This window comes from Sceloporus occidentalis, unplaced genomic scaffold (assembly GCF_023333645.1).
Source record: "Sceloporus occidentalis isolate IW3139 unplaced genomic scaffold, rSceOcc1.0.p SCAF_216, whole genome shotgun sequence".
Taxonomy (NCBI): Eukaryota; Metazoa; Chordata; class Lepidosauria; order Squamata; family Phrynosomatidae; genus Sceloporus; species Sceloporus occidentalis.
In genome coordinates this window covers 554,263-568,218 of record NW_028317196.1, presented here as the reverse complement: position 1 = coordinate 568,218, position 13,956 = coordinate 554,263, and the positions used below count along the sequence as shown (strand labels likewise).

Sequence of the window (13,956 nt, the reverse complement as noted above, 5' to 3'; positions counted from 1 at the left end):
TTCATGGGATATACTATATATCAAAAAAGACCACAATTCTTCCCTATGACATCATTAACTGGTCTTTTTTTATCCCCCTCTCTCCATTCCCCTCATGTCTTCATATTAAAGATCTGTTTAATTTACTGTATTCAAGCCTATGACATCATGTGAATTTCTAGCTATGTGTCTATAACAGGAAACTGGTGTATTGAAATAACCTAGCAATGGTGTATTTGTTTGGGGTGTTTTGATTTTATGTTTATATATTTTGTTTGTGTGTGTGTGTATGTGTATGTGTGTGTATATATATATATATATATATATATATATATATATATATATATATATATATATATATATATATAAGCGTATATGTGTGTGTATGTATTATATATAAATGTTGTCCCTCCTCTCCCTTTTGCAGAAGGTTTTGATTCCTTTATATTTCTTGTTCGCATATTTAAATTCTTCGTACACCATAGGTTGCTGGGCTTTCTCGGTATTCGGTGGACATGGCAACCCCCGTCGCAGTAATGTCCGTGGCACCGTCCTCCATCATGTCCCCACCTGTGCACTTCCAGTCTGAAATGCCCCTTTTGATTCAAGGACAGGAGGTTGTTTCTCGGATGACTTACACGCACACAATGGCGGAACCTCCGAGCATGCCTGTTTATTCAGGCAGCCTGCAACCCGACATATCCCAACCATATGCGCATCCAAACCACGTTGTGCACCCAGCTGCCGGGACAGCTACCGACTCAGGACAAGAGGTAGTGTGTTTAAATCCAACACGTCCTTGTAGTCATCTTAAAATTACAAACTATTGAGAATTCTAGATTTCTGAATCCAGTGAAGTCAATCGCTAGTAGATGTGTCCTCACAATGGCATTTTTATCCCGAGCTGAATTATCAGTAAAGTCTATTACTTCTGATGTGTTCTCTCGCTGTAGATTATATTATGTGTTGTTTACAGCAATTTTCATCGTGTTGCTGAACACCACTGGAATCCTTCTCTGTTTCAGGAGCTGATCGTGCAGGAAAACCAACCGATCCCTGGCCAAAGCTATGAGAAGTAGGTTTCCTTGTTATATATTTTATTTTATTTAAGAGGTGAAACATCTCAGGCCCTTCGCTATTCATATTGACCGCCTTCCCAAGTGCTCTTCTCCTGCAGGAAGGGCCAATGGACAGTTGGATATTCCTTCAATGTACTGGAATAGAATAATACCTTTACAACCCACTTTATGTAATGCAGCATGGCTGTGTTGTGGCAGACAGTCGGTACAGGCCCAGTAGGGTCCAAACGCCCTGTGGGATCTGTTCTCTTGCGCAGAGGGATCAGTTGGTGCTTATGGACCCTGCTGGCTTGGCCTGTACTTCCAACGACCTACTCTGTTTACAGCAAAAGAGGAATAAAGTGGGTGGCAAAGGTAAGTTTCGATTTATTGCATTTAGAACTTGCTGTTAAATGAAATGGTTTGCAATATTTGATTCAATTGCGGTAAATTAATGTCTCTTTCAAATATAATGCGTTTATCACCAGATGGCCATCATTAGTATTCTAAACATGACCACCTTTGGTTTCTGTCCCTCTAAAAGCTATGTAGGTTCAGATGCTGCATCTGGGAAAGAAATGAGTGACGCCCCAGAGAGCACCCATGGCGCTGGCAAACAAACAAAGAAACATCACCGACGGTCCTCCCGAACGAGATCACGCCAAGAGAAGACCAGTAAACCCAAGCTTACTATTCTTAATGTAAGCTGGCTCCCCCTGACAGCCCCGTGTCCGTTATTATAGCTGGAATTGGGTGTTTAAGCTATAAAATGTTTCCTGTAGGTTTGTAACACTGGTGACAAGATGGTTGAATGCCAACTGGAAACACACAACCATAAAATGGTGACATTCAAGTTTGATTTGGATGGAGATGCCCCAGATGAAATTGCCACTTACATGGTAGGAACTCTGTCCTTATCCATTGAGGTTTTTTCTTGCTTTTTAATTCTGCAGACTTCTCAAAAAGCAAACTGAAGCTCTTTTTGTATAAAATTAAAATTCCTAGTAGGTTGTGGTAGCTTTTTAATTGCTAGGTATGCATAAAACAGATTTTCTGCACCCTCGTGTAGGTGGAGAATGAATTCATCCTGCAGTCCGAAAAGGAGATTTTCATCGAGCAAATGAAGGATGTGATCGACAAAGCAGAGGATATGTTAAGTGAAGACACGGAAGGTGAAAGGAGCTCCGACCAAGGGGGAAGCCCCCAACAAGCCAACGCATTTCACGCAGAGACACAAGAGGTACAATACACTTTCTACACATTCAATTTATGGTTTAGCATACTGTCGACCTGACCCCAATACCGTAATGAGATCTAAACATCTCACAGAACATCCGTTTTAATGTATATATTCATGCATGTATAAAGTCATTTTATAAAGTATCATTGTGTCTTTGTAATCTTTTCAAAGGAAAACCACCACAGCAAGGCAAAGACGCCCGTTTACCAGCAGAATGGTAGGGACTTTCAAATGCTAATTTATCATATAATTCATAATCTCCTGTATTTGTAGAAAAGTATACTTCATAAAGCTGCCTTCATTGTACCGTCATCTGATTGTTCGATACATACTAACATTCTAATCTTTCTCTTAGTTTTGCATACAGGAAAGCGGTGGTTTATTATATGTCCCGTGGTCGAAAATCCCAACGCTGGTTTAGAGGAGCAGACAACCGCACTTAAAGGCCAACAGCCGAATAAGCTTAAAGGTACCGGCTCCCAGAAATTAATATAATTATACTTTTTAAAGGTATCTGTGACCACCGGGCCGGTACCGAACGTTAGTCCACCGGTTACAGGATGAGATAAAAAATACAAACAAATTGTCAAGATTTGAGAGGGCGGATTTTAAACAATTATTGTCTTACTTTTTCCATAAATACGTCTGCAAAGCAAGATAGAACAGGAATGTCTCTTCTGGACTAAAGAAATCTCACTTGTAAAATCACTTTTTTTCATGTTTTGACTTTTTTTGTTTGCAGAGGAAGAGGTTTCTGAAGGTTTTCAACTGACGCGTTCTGTGCAAACTGATAAATCGACTTCCTCTGTGTGCCAGCTTTCTGCGTTAGATCCTGGTGAGCCCACCATGGAAATCCTTGCCTCTGTTACACAGTCGTCTTCTACGATATCGTCATCTGATTTACAGATGCAAAGTGAGCTGTCAACTTTGACCCTTCCTGAATCCCATTCCTTCCTCCACGGTGATTGCACAACTCTTGGAGTATCCAGCACTTCACAGCCAGTCAAAGAAATTGAAGCACACTCTGCAGTTGGGCATGCTGCTTCACCAAAAGATGCTTGTGACCCACTGACTACTTCGCAGTCTTCAGCAAATGTGATCCAACCAGCTGAACAGGAGGCTGGTACCCCACCTGCCGATTTATGTTTCCAAACTGCCAAAAATTCAAGAGAAACCGCGCAGTTGGATTATACTCCATCTGCCAGGGATCCACCGATCAATATTCCCCAGGAAAAAGAGCATCGGGCTGAGCATTCTGTGTTGTTTGAATCAGATGTTGGCTCTCCTGTTGTAAAACAGATCACATCAAGCACTTGCTTGGACACATCTTCAGATATTACAGAAGGTCCACCAATTCCTTCCCAAGGCTGCTCCTTTCCGGCCACGGTCCAGACTCTAACATCTTTAACATTACCAGTTGTGAACTCCGGTATTCAAACTGGAAATCTAACTGAATCTGATGGGGAAGGTCCACCCAGAGTGGAGTTTGCAGATGACACGATCAAAAGCTTAGATGAAAAGTTGCGTACGTTGTTATATCAGGAATATAATCCGGCAAACATGAATGCGGGAACCCCCGACAACTCTCAGAGTCTGGAAGGTGCAGCGGAGGTCATTTATTTGCAGCCGGTCAATGGAGGGATAACCTGTGACCACAGAACTCTCTACAAATCCCTCTCTGCGCCAGAGGATTCGGCTCTGTCTGCAGAACTGCTCAGTGGTGTTACCGACGCAAGCAAGTACCACTTACCGGAAAACCGGGTAAGTGGAGAGTGATTTTCACTCGTATGGGTAGAATATGCATTATTAGGAGCACCTACATAGTAACAAAAAAAAAATCTTTCTTTACGGTAAAAAACGTTTAATAAGTAGTTATTTCTATATATTTGGTTATAGAATTGACCTTAGGTAAACTTGGTTTTCTTGTCATGTCTTTAGAACATGTTTTTTCTTCTTCTTCTAAAAAGGGGGATTCAAGGAACTGGAAGATACAAGATCAAAATTCCATGGACTCTCCTTCGCAGAAGGCAGATGGTGTCGACGGGTCACCTAAAACTATTGGCAGGTTTTCTGTGATGAGCACAGAGGATGACGTGACTGCAAATTCACCAAATTACTTAAGATTTTCTGCCCCACCTGATGTCTACTTGGATCAGCTCCCTTCGCATCCAGTAAAGACCTCCGTTCCACGAGCACACACCTCCTCCCCTATTAATTCCCTCTTTTGTGGACATGTTTCCAGTGATTCTGGTGATGAGCTTCCTCTGTCAAAGTCCAAAGATGCCCAACCATCAACCCCGAGCAAAGGGTCCACCAATGACTTTATCAAGAAGGCTACTGCTTTTCTTCATCGAAAGGCCAGTATGAAAAGTCCCGATTCTCCTCACGGACCTAATCCACCCAAGACCCCTTCAATAAATGTTACCTCTTTCCATTCACAGTCTTCATACATGAGCAGTGATAATGACTCTGAGTTTGAAGATGCAGATATGAGGAGAGAACTCCAGGGTCTTCGTGAAAAGTATGTAGAACTTTTTATTCAGCATAATTGTATTTATTTCACAAACAAGTATGGAATATAGATTAGAAAATGAGAACATGTTAACTATGATATATTTATGTGGTCATCTAAGGTTTAATTCCCCTGTCTGCTTTATAACCCATGTGGCACTTCTAAAGTTACCTCCAGGGCTCATATTGATGGTTTGGAGGTTTTGAATCATCTGTTTAGGAGGTAGAGCAAATGGGAAACCTCCTTGTTTCCGTAACACAGAAAGAATAAGAAAAGGTTCTTAAATTATTTAAACCATTTGTAGAGAGCAACATGGCAGATCTGGAAATGTTTTCCTTGTTTACCACACCATGGCACTTGCTTTATGTTCTATCTATAAGGGATAAAAACTTCCTACAACAAATAACTCCTCACCCAAAAATAACCACAATCCTTATACGCAGGATCTCCTTTCACCGATTTCAATGGTTTCCAAAAGTTATTGTCTAACTTTGAGTCACCAACCATTTCTCTCCGTCCTCCTACGGAATTGATGTGTCTCCATTTAAATAATTACTCCAGAAGGACATCTAATCGCTTGCGTTTATGGGCACGTTAATTATGTAACACAAAAAGCCATATATGTTTTCGGAGTACGTTCTTTCTAGCGGGATGAGTCACGCCACAAAGTGCCTTTTGTTTATTTTTTCCTTTGTATAGAATTGGAAATTAGAAGTGTGTTTGACAAGTAAAATTACTATAGTAACTTCTAATGGAGTATAAAAAGCACTGGTGATTCATGTGGATTTACAAGTCTTCACTAGAACATCAGACATTTCAGGATTCCTCGTAAAACAGGGACACAAATTGTCAGGGATTGCAAATACTTTGGTCGATCATATTCTAGTGAATTATATTTGAAACTTTATAAAACGTGATTCGAGCAGTTGAAGTATTGTTGGAATAGCTCATCTTGGGAGCATTCTACTAAAAAATGGGCCCCCATGTAAACTTAAAGATTTTGGGTTTCTTATCAGATTTGTAATAGAACCAAAGGAGGAACCCAATAGATTAACTTTTTTTTTTCCTTGTTAAATATTAAATCTCATTCAGGGAAAACGCAGAAACATTTTAGCCACGATATCTGCAATAATGATTTGGATTTCCTTTCAAAGAAAGTTGTTCCGTTACACAGAAATGCATTGATCCAGAATTATGCTCACGCTGATGTCTAGCAAGGAAGGCATCCATTACGTTGCGTTTATATCGCAGATTCTGCATAAAAATAAAGTCCTCCTTACTGCGGACATCATGCTGGTTTAGGTGGTGGCTCTTTCAACCAGTCCGGTCTCCCCTGATGGATGTCTCTCCTTCTTCCTTATAAAAATAGGGAGTCACACACATGCTTTAAATCCACAAACTCGGCCCTGGTGAAACCAAAATATTGATGTTTTAGCTGTGAGTGTTAAGAGTTATGTATAAACCAGTTGATTTTAAAATTCCGGATACAACGTTTCGAGATGAAAACCTCTTCCCAAAGCTGCCATCTTTTGCAATTCAATCTTTTTGATTCAGATCAGGTCAGGTATCATTTAAATCGATTTAAATAGATTTGGGTTTCTCCCTGTTTGAAATGGGTATTATTCCCAGCACAGGGGGTGCTTGTAGGTGTCCATTAACCCCTTGTTTCTACTCATCACCTGATTTCTGATTCTTGTTTCCTCGTCAGACACATGAAGGAAATCACGGAGCTGCAGGTGCAGCAGAAGAGGGAGATCGAAGCTCTGTACATCCGGCTGGGGAAACCGCTCCCCCCAAACGTGGGATTCCTGCACGCAGCCCCCCCAAGCAGCCGCCGCCGGAGGATCAGCAAAAATAAACTAAAGTCTGGAAAACTTCTCAACCCTTTAGTGCAGCAACTAAAAACCACGACAGCTGCTACTGGTACGCGGTGCTATATTATATATATATATATATATATATATATATATATCATTACTTTAAATCCTGTATAATTAATAGTAAAGATCAATGTGTTCTGTGGCTTTTTCTCTCACATTTAATTGTCTGTATTGAATGCACAAAGGTTTTACTTAACCAAACGCTAATTCCATGCAAACTGCCGGTGAAATGTATGTTTTTGATCCAGGTAACATCTCTGTGGATTGCAATGGATCTCCTGCCAAGGATATTGTTAAATTTCAGCAGGTCGCAGGCTCCTCTCTGATGGCGGCCGCGTCCCCGAGTCAGGGGGTACTGACGCAGCAGCCTTGCTCAGTGAAAGTCACTGTGTCGTCTGATCATATCTGCTCCGGGGTGGTCCGCGAGGGCGTTGACCTGCATGGCGTTCCTGGGCAAGGTGATCTGTCTTTGCTGCTCTTGCCTTTTTAATTTAAGATTTTGGTCGCTGCATAACATGCTGCATTAGCCAATGGGCGGGGGTGATGGCTCTGCGGCCGCCTGCTGCTCTGCATGTTTCGGTCTATCAGGCGCCATGTGCATCTCAGGCATCGTTTCCAATGCTCCGCTATGCAGTCTGCCGGCTCCATGCTTTCTGTGAACCTTTCACAATGCAAATATTATTCTGTGCGATGTGAACTAAAGGACTTCAGGACATGCAGATAGAAATATAGTTTAAAAAAAAAAAAAAAGGTTGCGGAAGAATTTACCACAATTTAAGTTTCTCCTCAATATGTTGTGCTTTAAGACACCTAAGCAGGTTGCCATCTATGCCTCTATCCCAGTTACTGATGTGAAACGGGTTCGGGCTTCACATAGGGAGCCTGTTTTCTAGGCTGCAGCAGGAGGCAAGTAGGTGATACGAAGTGATAAACATCTACTGCTTCCATTTCTGCCTGTGTGGCATGAATTATTTATATAGTGGCATCATATACTGTAGAGCTGTACAATGGGATAACAGTCGGTGAAGGACACGCATTTGTCTCCAGGTGCACAGAGGCTCCTGACGGGATTTCCATGCAAAGGATTGGGGGGGGGGCTTGTTCTCTGCTTGTGCTGCGGCTCGTTCCTCTGGCGATCGCGATCGGGGAGCGATTTGTTGCTTTGCTGACTGATGTAGGACGTTGATCACCACAGTCTATACTTTACCTGCGTCTTTTTGTTTTTCTCCCTCTATATTCCTTTGCAGGCTGGACCGTTTATCACCAAACGTCTGAGAGAGTCACCTTTAAGTCTAGTAGCAAACCTCGCACCAGATTCCTCAGTGGACCTGTGTCTTTATCCATCTGTTTGTATTCTCTCTTGCATTTAATCCTCGTTCCCCCTCCCCGCAACCGCCATCTTTTTCTTTCTGCCGCGGCCTCGTAGGAAGTGGGGAAAGTGCCCGTCGTTTTGCAGAAGATGCTTAACCCATGTGACGAGCCGCTTCATAAACAGACTTTATTCTAAATCATTATTCTTGTGTTTGATTATAAACGATTGCGACAAATAAAACTAATGAGATCCAGGTGATCTCCGATTCAGGTGCAAGTGCCGTGGGTTAAGTTTCTCAGTAGTGAGCCTCCGTATTTATTTTCCCCTTTAACCTGCTTTTATTTGTGTCCCGCCACGGCCCTGTGAATGTGGTGCGCGCTGCCCCCGACTCATGCTTGGATACTAAAACATGCGTGAAGAACTTGGCCTGCACAGCCAGGCAATGCTTTACCCCCATGTTTTTTTTCTTTTAATGTGCTATTTTGGTTGAGCTGTTTCTCAGTCCCATATTTGTTTTAATGTGAAGATTTCCGGTCCCCTCAGAATCTCTCCCACTCCTCTTTGGCCACTAAATGTCAGTCAGCACTGCAATGACCCATATCCAAGGAAACCTCACTTCTATATAAAACTATCACTTTATTCATTATTCTTGTCTGTTACTCGGTTATCTCTTCTCATTAAGTAAATGCTTCGCTTCCACTCACCCTTTCTTCGCAGTCCAGCAGATACTTTCTGTGCCACCACTTCCCGTATGGCTGAGACCTGAAGAGTTGGCAGCACCCGGTGGGCGGAGCTAGCTCCTGACAGAAAACACAATCGAGATGGATCATAGAGTTGAAGGAGGCCTTCTGGATGACTTTTTTCCCCTCCATTTGGGAACAAGTCCTCCAACTCCTCTCTGATACAGGAAGTAGCGGCACGGAGAACGATTTACCTGCTGAACTGAATGCCGGATGGCCGGGGGGGGGGTGTGTGTAATAAAATAGGCCTTAAAACCCAACCTTTAAAAAATGTTTTTCTATTCAAGCTTTCAAATGTTTTGTTCCAGACCTTTCTGCCCCTGGGTTGTGACTGGAAACGCTCACACATTGTGACATTTACATCTCCTGCACAAAGTCTATACGTTGTGATGTTTACTCATTATGTACAAAGAGTAATTCTGGTGCCACAAGCAGAGCAGTCGGCAGGATCACTCAATTTGTTGCCTTGGCGATTGCACCTGAATTGCTCCCTCTCTCCAGAGCTCTTGCCAGTTGCCATGGTGTTTTGTAGTATTTTTGTGATATTCCTGTGTTACATCTGTGTGCCCCCCCCCCTGTGCCGTATAAGCTCACACTCTGACGGGGTCTGTCTGCAGTCCTGCCTAATGCTGTCTGTCTGTATTGTTTTACCTTGTAGGGTCCACATTGAAACGGCTCTGTCTTGGCAAAGAACACAGCAGTAGTAACTATCCTTTTTCTGATTTGATTTTTTTATTCGTATTTTAGCATGGGATGTCTCGCTTGTGGTAAAGCATTTGTTCGCTTGGGAAGCATGCGCGGCCGTGGCATTAGGTATTTTGCAGGTACGCCGTGGAGTGCTCGCGCATGCACGCCCTGGAAACGCTGCCGGTTATCGGCATGTTATGTGATATCTGTGATCCGGTTCTGTGATGTGTTCTAGATGACGTCTCAATTCCCAGCTGCTAATTTTTTTGTTTAATTTTGTATTCTCGTTCCGGAGAGACAGAGTATGGAATATTTTGTTGGGAACGCTGAGCCCGGGCACCCATAAAATGTTTTTAGCAGTGGTTCATGGGAGTTGTAGTCCAATTACAGAGGGGGGGTCTGTACCTAACTGTTACCACGTCTGATTATTATTTTGGTCCCTCAAACATTCTCCTTATAGGACAATCTATATTATGAGCGTTCTCGATGTGAACAGTAGGAGACGTTTAGACAGCTCTGAGGACGTGTCCTTGGGAACGAGAATACGGCCAAGAAAGGGAAACTTTCAAGTCTCAGCTCGGAATTTTATAATAACAAAGGATTTTCTGCAATTTCTAGGATCTTCAACCAGCAGCTTGGCTGTCGGCCCAGAGACGTCTTCAGCTCCTCCATTGGCCGCCCAGCAAATCCAGACCAACAATAGCAACAACAAAAGGGCCACGTTCACGGACGACCTGCACAAGCTCGTGGACGAATGGGCGAGTAAAACCGTTGGGGCCGCGCAGTTCAAGCCTTCACTGAACCAGCTGAAGCAGTACCAGCAAAGGCAAGATCTGGAAGGCAAACCAAATGGCACCGGCGGGGTAAGTTTGGTGCTTGGAGAGTGATTGTCAGACTTTGGGTTCGTTATAAGCAGAAGTCTCCTTCTCTACATAGGTTCATCGCTCTACGTCTGATTCAGGAAGAAAACTCGCTCCGGTACCCAGCGTACCTTCCTCCGTTCCGGCTTCCCTCGCTGGAGTTGCGCAGGCCGGCTCTCTGCAGCCCTTCAGATTGCCCCTCTCTCAGTATACCGGTGTTTTCCCGACGGCTGCGGCGTACGGTGTACAGTGGCCAGGGATTGCAGATAGTCAAACATGCGCAATGTTCCCCATGTCAACCCAGCAGCCAGCTAGAAAACCCTGCGGCCCAAACATGAAGATCACGTAAAGCGATTGCCTTGCTTTCACCAGACGTCCAAATGTGAACAGTGTTGCCCTGATCCGGTCCCGTGTTTTTGGTTCTGTTTAGCCGGTGCTTGCCAGGCCTGCGGTGCGTTACCTGCAGTACATATTGCAGCTGTTCTTAGCACTGCGCCAACAGGCTTACGGTCGGAGGCTAAAACCTCACCTCGCCACACACTGCAAAGCATCCCCAGCAATCGTGTTTCCTCCCCGGTCAGTTTGGTGACATTTTCGCCTTTCCCCTCATGGCAGACATTTGCGTATTTCACGGTTTTACAAACCCGACATGTAAAGCTACTTGAATTAATTAAGGATATTATGAACCCTGGGGCGGTTTAGTGCCTTGATATATTATATTCCGGTGTATCTGGAAACATCTTAAAAATAAATAACTAAATGCAAATAAAACATCTTACACAATTCACAAAACAAACAAAAATCTCAACAATCAGATTTTATTTTTACACTTTTCTTTCTCCAACGTAATTTGTACAGAGAATTGCCGGCTAAATGCTTGTTTATTTTGAAAGCCTTGGATGTTAATTTAACAAGTCCATTCGTTACCCCCCCCCCCCGCTACCTTCATCTATTGACCTTCACATATTTCATTTTTAAAATATAAAAAATCTAGGGGAAAATGAGCCTCCTATGTATTGTTATATGTCGCAGAATTAACAATTTACCTGCTGAGTTGCAGATCCAATGCGCGGCACAGCGGAGGCATTAGAGCAAGAGCTTAGATCCCGGTGGGAAGCGGGCAGGTGGAACGCGTGGGCACCCTATATAAATACCTTGATATCGCATATACGTGGAAAAACACCTTAAGGTTCCGAGTTGGGTCATGTGACATAAGGTTGTTTCTTTGTATCCCACTTCAGGCAAAGTTTTTCAATCGGAAACAAAACAAAAAAATCTTAAAATGTTTTTATTATTGAATTTTTATTGTTCACTGCGTTGGTCTCCATGGTAACTGGGGAACCCAGTATGGCCTCCGTGGCATTAGCACCTTTGAAATTTTCCCAATCAGGGGCCCAGCGTTAAAATGATGATGATGTCTTCAGGCTTCTTTTTGGTTTTGACCCTCCACACACTTCTGCGGTGGTCACAATGTTTTGTGCGAGAGAATTACCCCTGGGGCAGATGCATAAGGTTGTTGCACCCGCTCTGTAGATAAGGCTATAGCTTCTCATGTTGTTTTTGAGGACAGTCGCTTGAAGCGACTTTTTACTTTTTGGCTGCAGACAGCTTTACCAAATTGGTTCCTTGGGACGCTTTTTTTGCGGCACTTTCACCATGTAACACGTTAACAAAGCAAACGAAATCTTAACCGTTCATTCTAACACCCATCATACATAATCGCGGAGCGGAAAATGCAGTAATAAGTGGGATTATTGTAGTTCCGCATCCCTTGTGCACTTTTTAACACATTCACGGAGCTGCAATATTTGCACATATTAGTAATTAATATTTGAAATTTTTTTATATATATTTTGTGGCTATTTTTCCCCCTTTCCAATACATTAAATAAGCTGCAATGCTTTTCTAAAGCTTGGATCAATTGATAATATGTGTAGCGTGTGTCACAGGGGCTTATTCACTAAGGCATTGGGCATTTCATCTTTAGCCAAAAAAATAATCAGAATTTCAGTTGTATTTTGAACACATTCTGGGTGGTGGATTCCGGGAACCTTTTGGAGTAAATGTTTCCATGTTAGGTGTTTGTGGGTTGCCCTGAGAAGCGATATCATTTGGCCGTATTTATCGAGGCTGGAGCCATTTGGAGGAAAATTGGTAAAGTTATAGGAATCCAAAATATTCCTTGAGGTTTTTTGGAACGGCTCCTTAATAATAATAAAATGGTAAAACTGGGAATTTTTTTCATCTGTTTCTACAATCCAAACCACTGGCTGGGTTCTAATTGTTTCAACTATTTCTATTTTAAAATGTAAAGCCTGACCCTGAAGCGCAGATATACAGTGAAGCGATGGCAGGCAACCCGTGTCGGTGGATAATAGGAGTTGTGGTCGATCAGCAGCTTGCGGGTTTGCCGACCCTGCATGTAGACGGCTGCTTTTACCTGCAACGACTCAGGATGGTGATTGCCCTGCGCTGCCAAAGCTGTGAAATGTATAGTTCAAACATTGTCACTGTATCTGTTTTCTCCCGGTATTCCATTTCCTAGGCGATAGCGCGGAGTTTTCTGCCGGGCGACATCCTTCCCATAGTAAGAGATTTCTGTTCTCCTCATATCTTTGATTTTAGATCATGTGCATACACTTCATGAGCCCCCCCCGGCTTGCCCTGATGCTCCTAATCGCTCTTGCCTGTTGTATAGCCCCAAAACGCTGACGACGTCAGCAGCACTACATTCGCAATATTGTATATTTAATTAAAATAAACATTTTGTGCTTGACTTTGTGTCCCATGTCGTGTGTGCGAATCTTCTCGCGGATCTTAAACGTGTATCTAGTCCTCTTATGTATTTTTAAATGCTTTTTGAGGGTTCATGGTCCTTTTTGAACATTATTCCCGATTTGAGTAAAGTTCCCTTTTTTTAAATCTTCCAAATGGTCAGTGAAACGGATTGATTTACAAACACCCCTCTCTCCTCCAGGTGGGACTCGTTCCTATAAGTTGAATGAATGAATTTGGTTTAAAATGTTTGTTCACCAGAGCAATTTAACCCTTTAATAGCGAACTTGTCAATACAATGAGTGTCCGGTAGGGGGGGAGCATTGTTATAAACTACATTAATATACTGTATATACAGCGAGTATGTGAATATATATAATATACTTTATATGCACATTATTTATAAGTGCTGCACCGCGAGCGAAGAACTGTTGGCGTTGTATGCTGACGTATAATAATAATAATAATAACGACAAGTTCTGAGCATATGGAAGTCTGATTCTGGCGACTGTCCGGTGTATGGGAGCGTTGTCTGCATGGCCCGCCTGCGCCTCCTGGTGTCCGTGCAGCAGATTACAGTCCAATCGCATTTGTTTAAACGTTTCAGAATATCGCCTGTATCTTTACATTTTTCATATATTTTCACCCGTGGAAATCGCTTTGCCGTGTCATCTTAGTTCTCATTTCTATCTAAATGAAGGCCGGGCACGTCTGTATTTTCCATCAAAATTTGGCTTCTCCTTTCAAAAAATGATTGTAAATTATATCTTGGGGTCTTCTGCGCCTTAAGCGTTATTCTTTATTAAAAAAACTATTTATGTACAGCAAAAAAAATCCTATTCCTGATAATTCTGTATACGCCGTACAGCAGCCCATCGGTTTTATGGGTAATCTGGGAAGTCACCTGAACAAG

At 42.6% G+C, this 13,956-nt stretch overlaps 1 protein-coding gene across 1 annotated transcript in view; it reads left to right on the top strand.

The window, feature by feature from the left end:
- Nucleotides 1-10,617, top strand: part of LOC149277353 (serine/threonine-protein kinase WNK2-like) — a 33,034-nt gene extending 22,417 nt beyond the window's left edge. The window contains exons 12-26 of the mRNA XM_089503024.1: nucleotides 465-752; nucleotides 933-1,054; nucleotides 1,582-1,738; nucleotides 1,820-1,936; nucleotides 2,107-2,277; nucleotides 2,449-2,494; nucleotides 2,633-2,746; nucleotides 3,020-4,038; nucleotides 4,245-4,798; nucleotides 6,498-6,712; nucleotides 6,918-7,127; nucleotides 7,917-8,015; nucleotides 9,380-9,424; nucleotides 10,027-10,271; nucleotides 10,345-10,617. Coding sequence (XP_089359150.1) covers nucleotides 465-752; nucleotides 933-1,054; nucleotides 1,582-1,738; nucleotides 1,820-1,936; nucleotides 2,107-2,277; nucleotides 2,449-2,494; nucleotides 2,633-2,746; nucleotides 3,020-4,038; nucleotides 4,245-4,798; nucleotides 6,498-6,712; nucleotides 6,918-7,127; nucleotides 7,917-8,015; nucleotides 9,380-9,424; nucleotides 10,027-10,271; nucleotides 10,345-10,617 — 3,675 coding nt within the window. The remainder of the gene's footprint in view (nucleotides 1-464; nucleotides 753-932; nucleotides 1,055-1,581; nucleotides 1,739-1,819; nucleotides 1,937-2,106; nucleotides 2,278-2,448; nucleotides 2,495-2,632; nucleotides 2,747-3,019; nucleotides 4,039-4,244; nucleotides 4,799-6,497; nucleotides 6,713-6,917; nucleotides 7,128-7,916; nucleotides 8,016-9,379; nucleotides 9,425-10,026; nucleotides 10,272-10,344) is intronic.
- The last annotated feature ends 3,339 nt before the right edge of the window (nucleotides 10,618-13,956 follow it).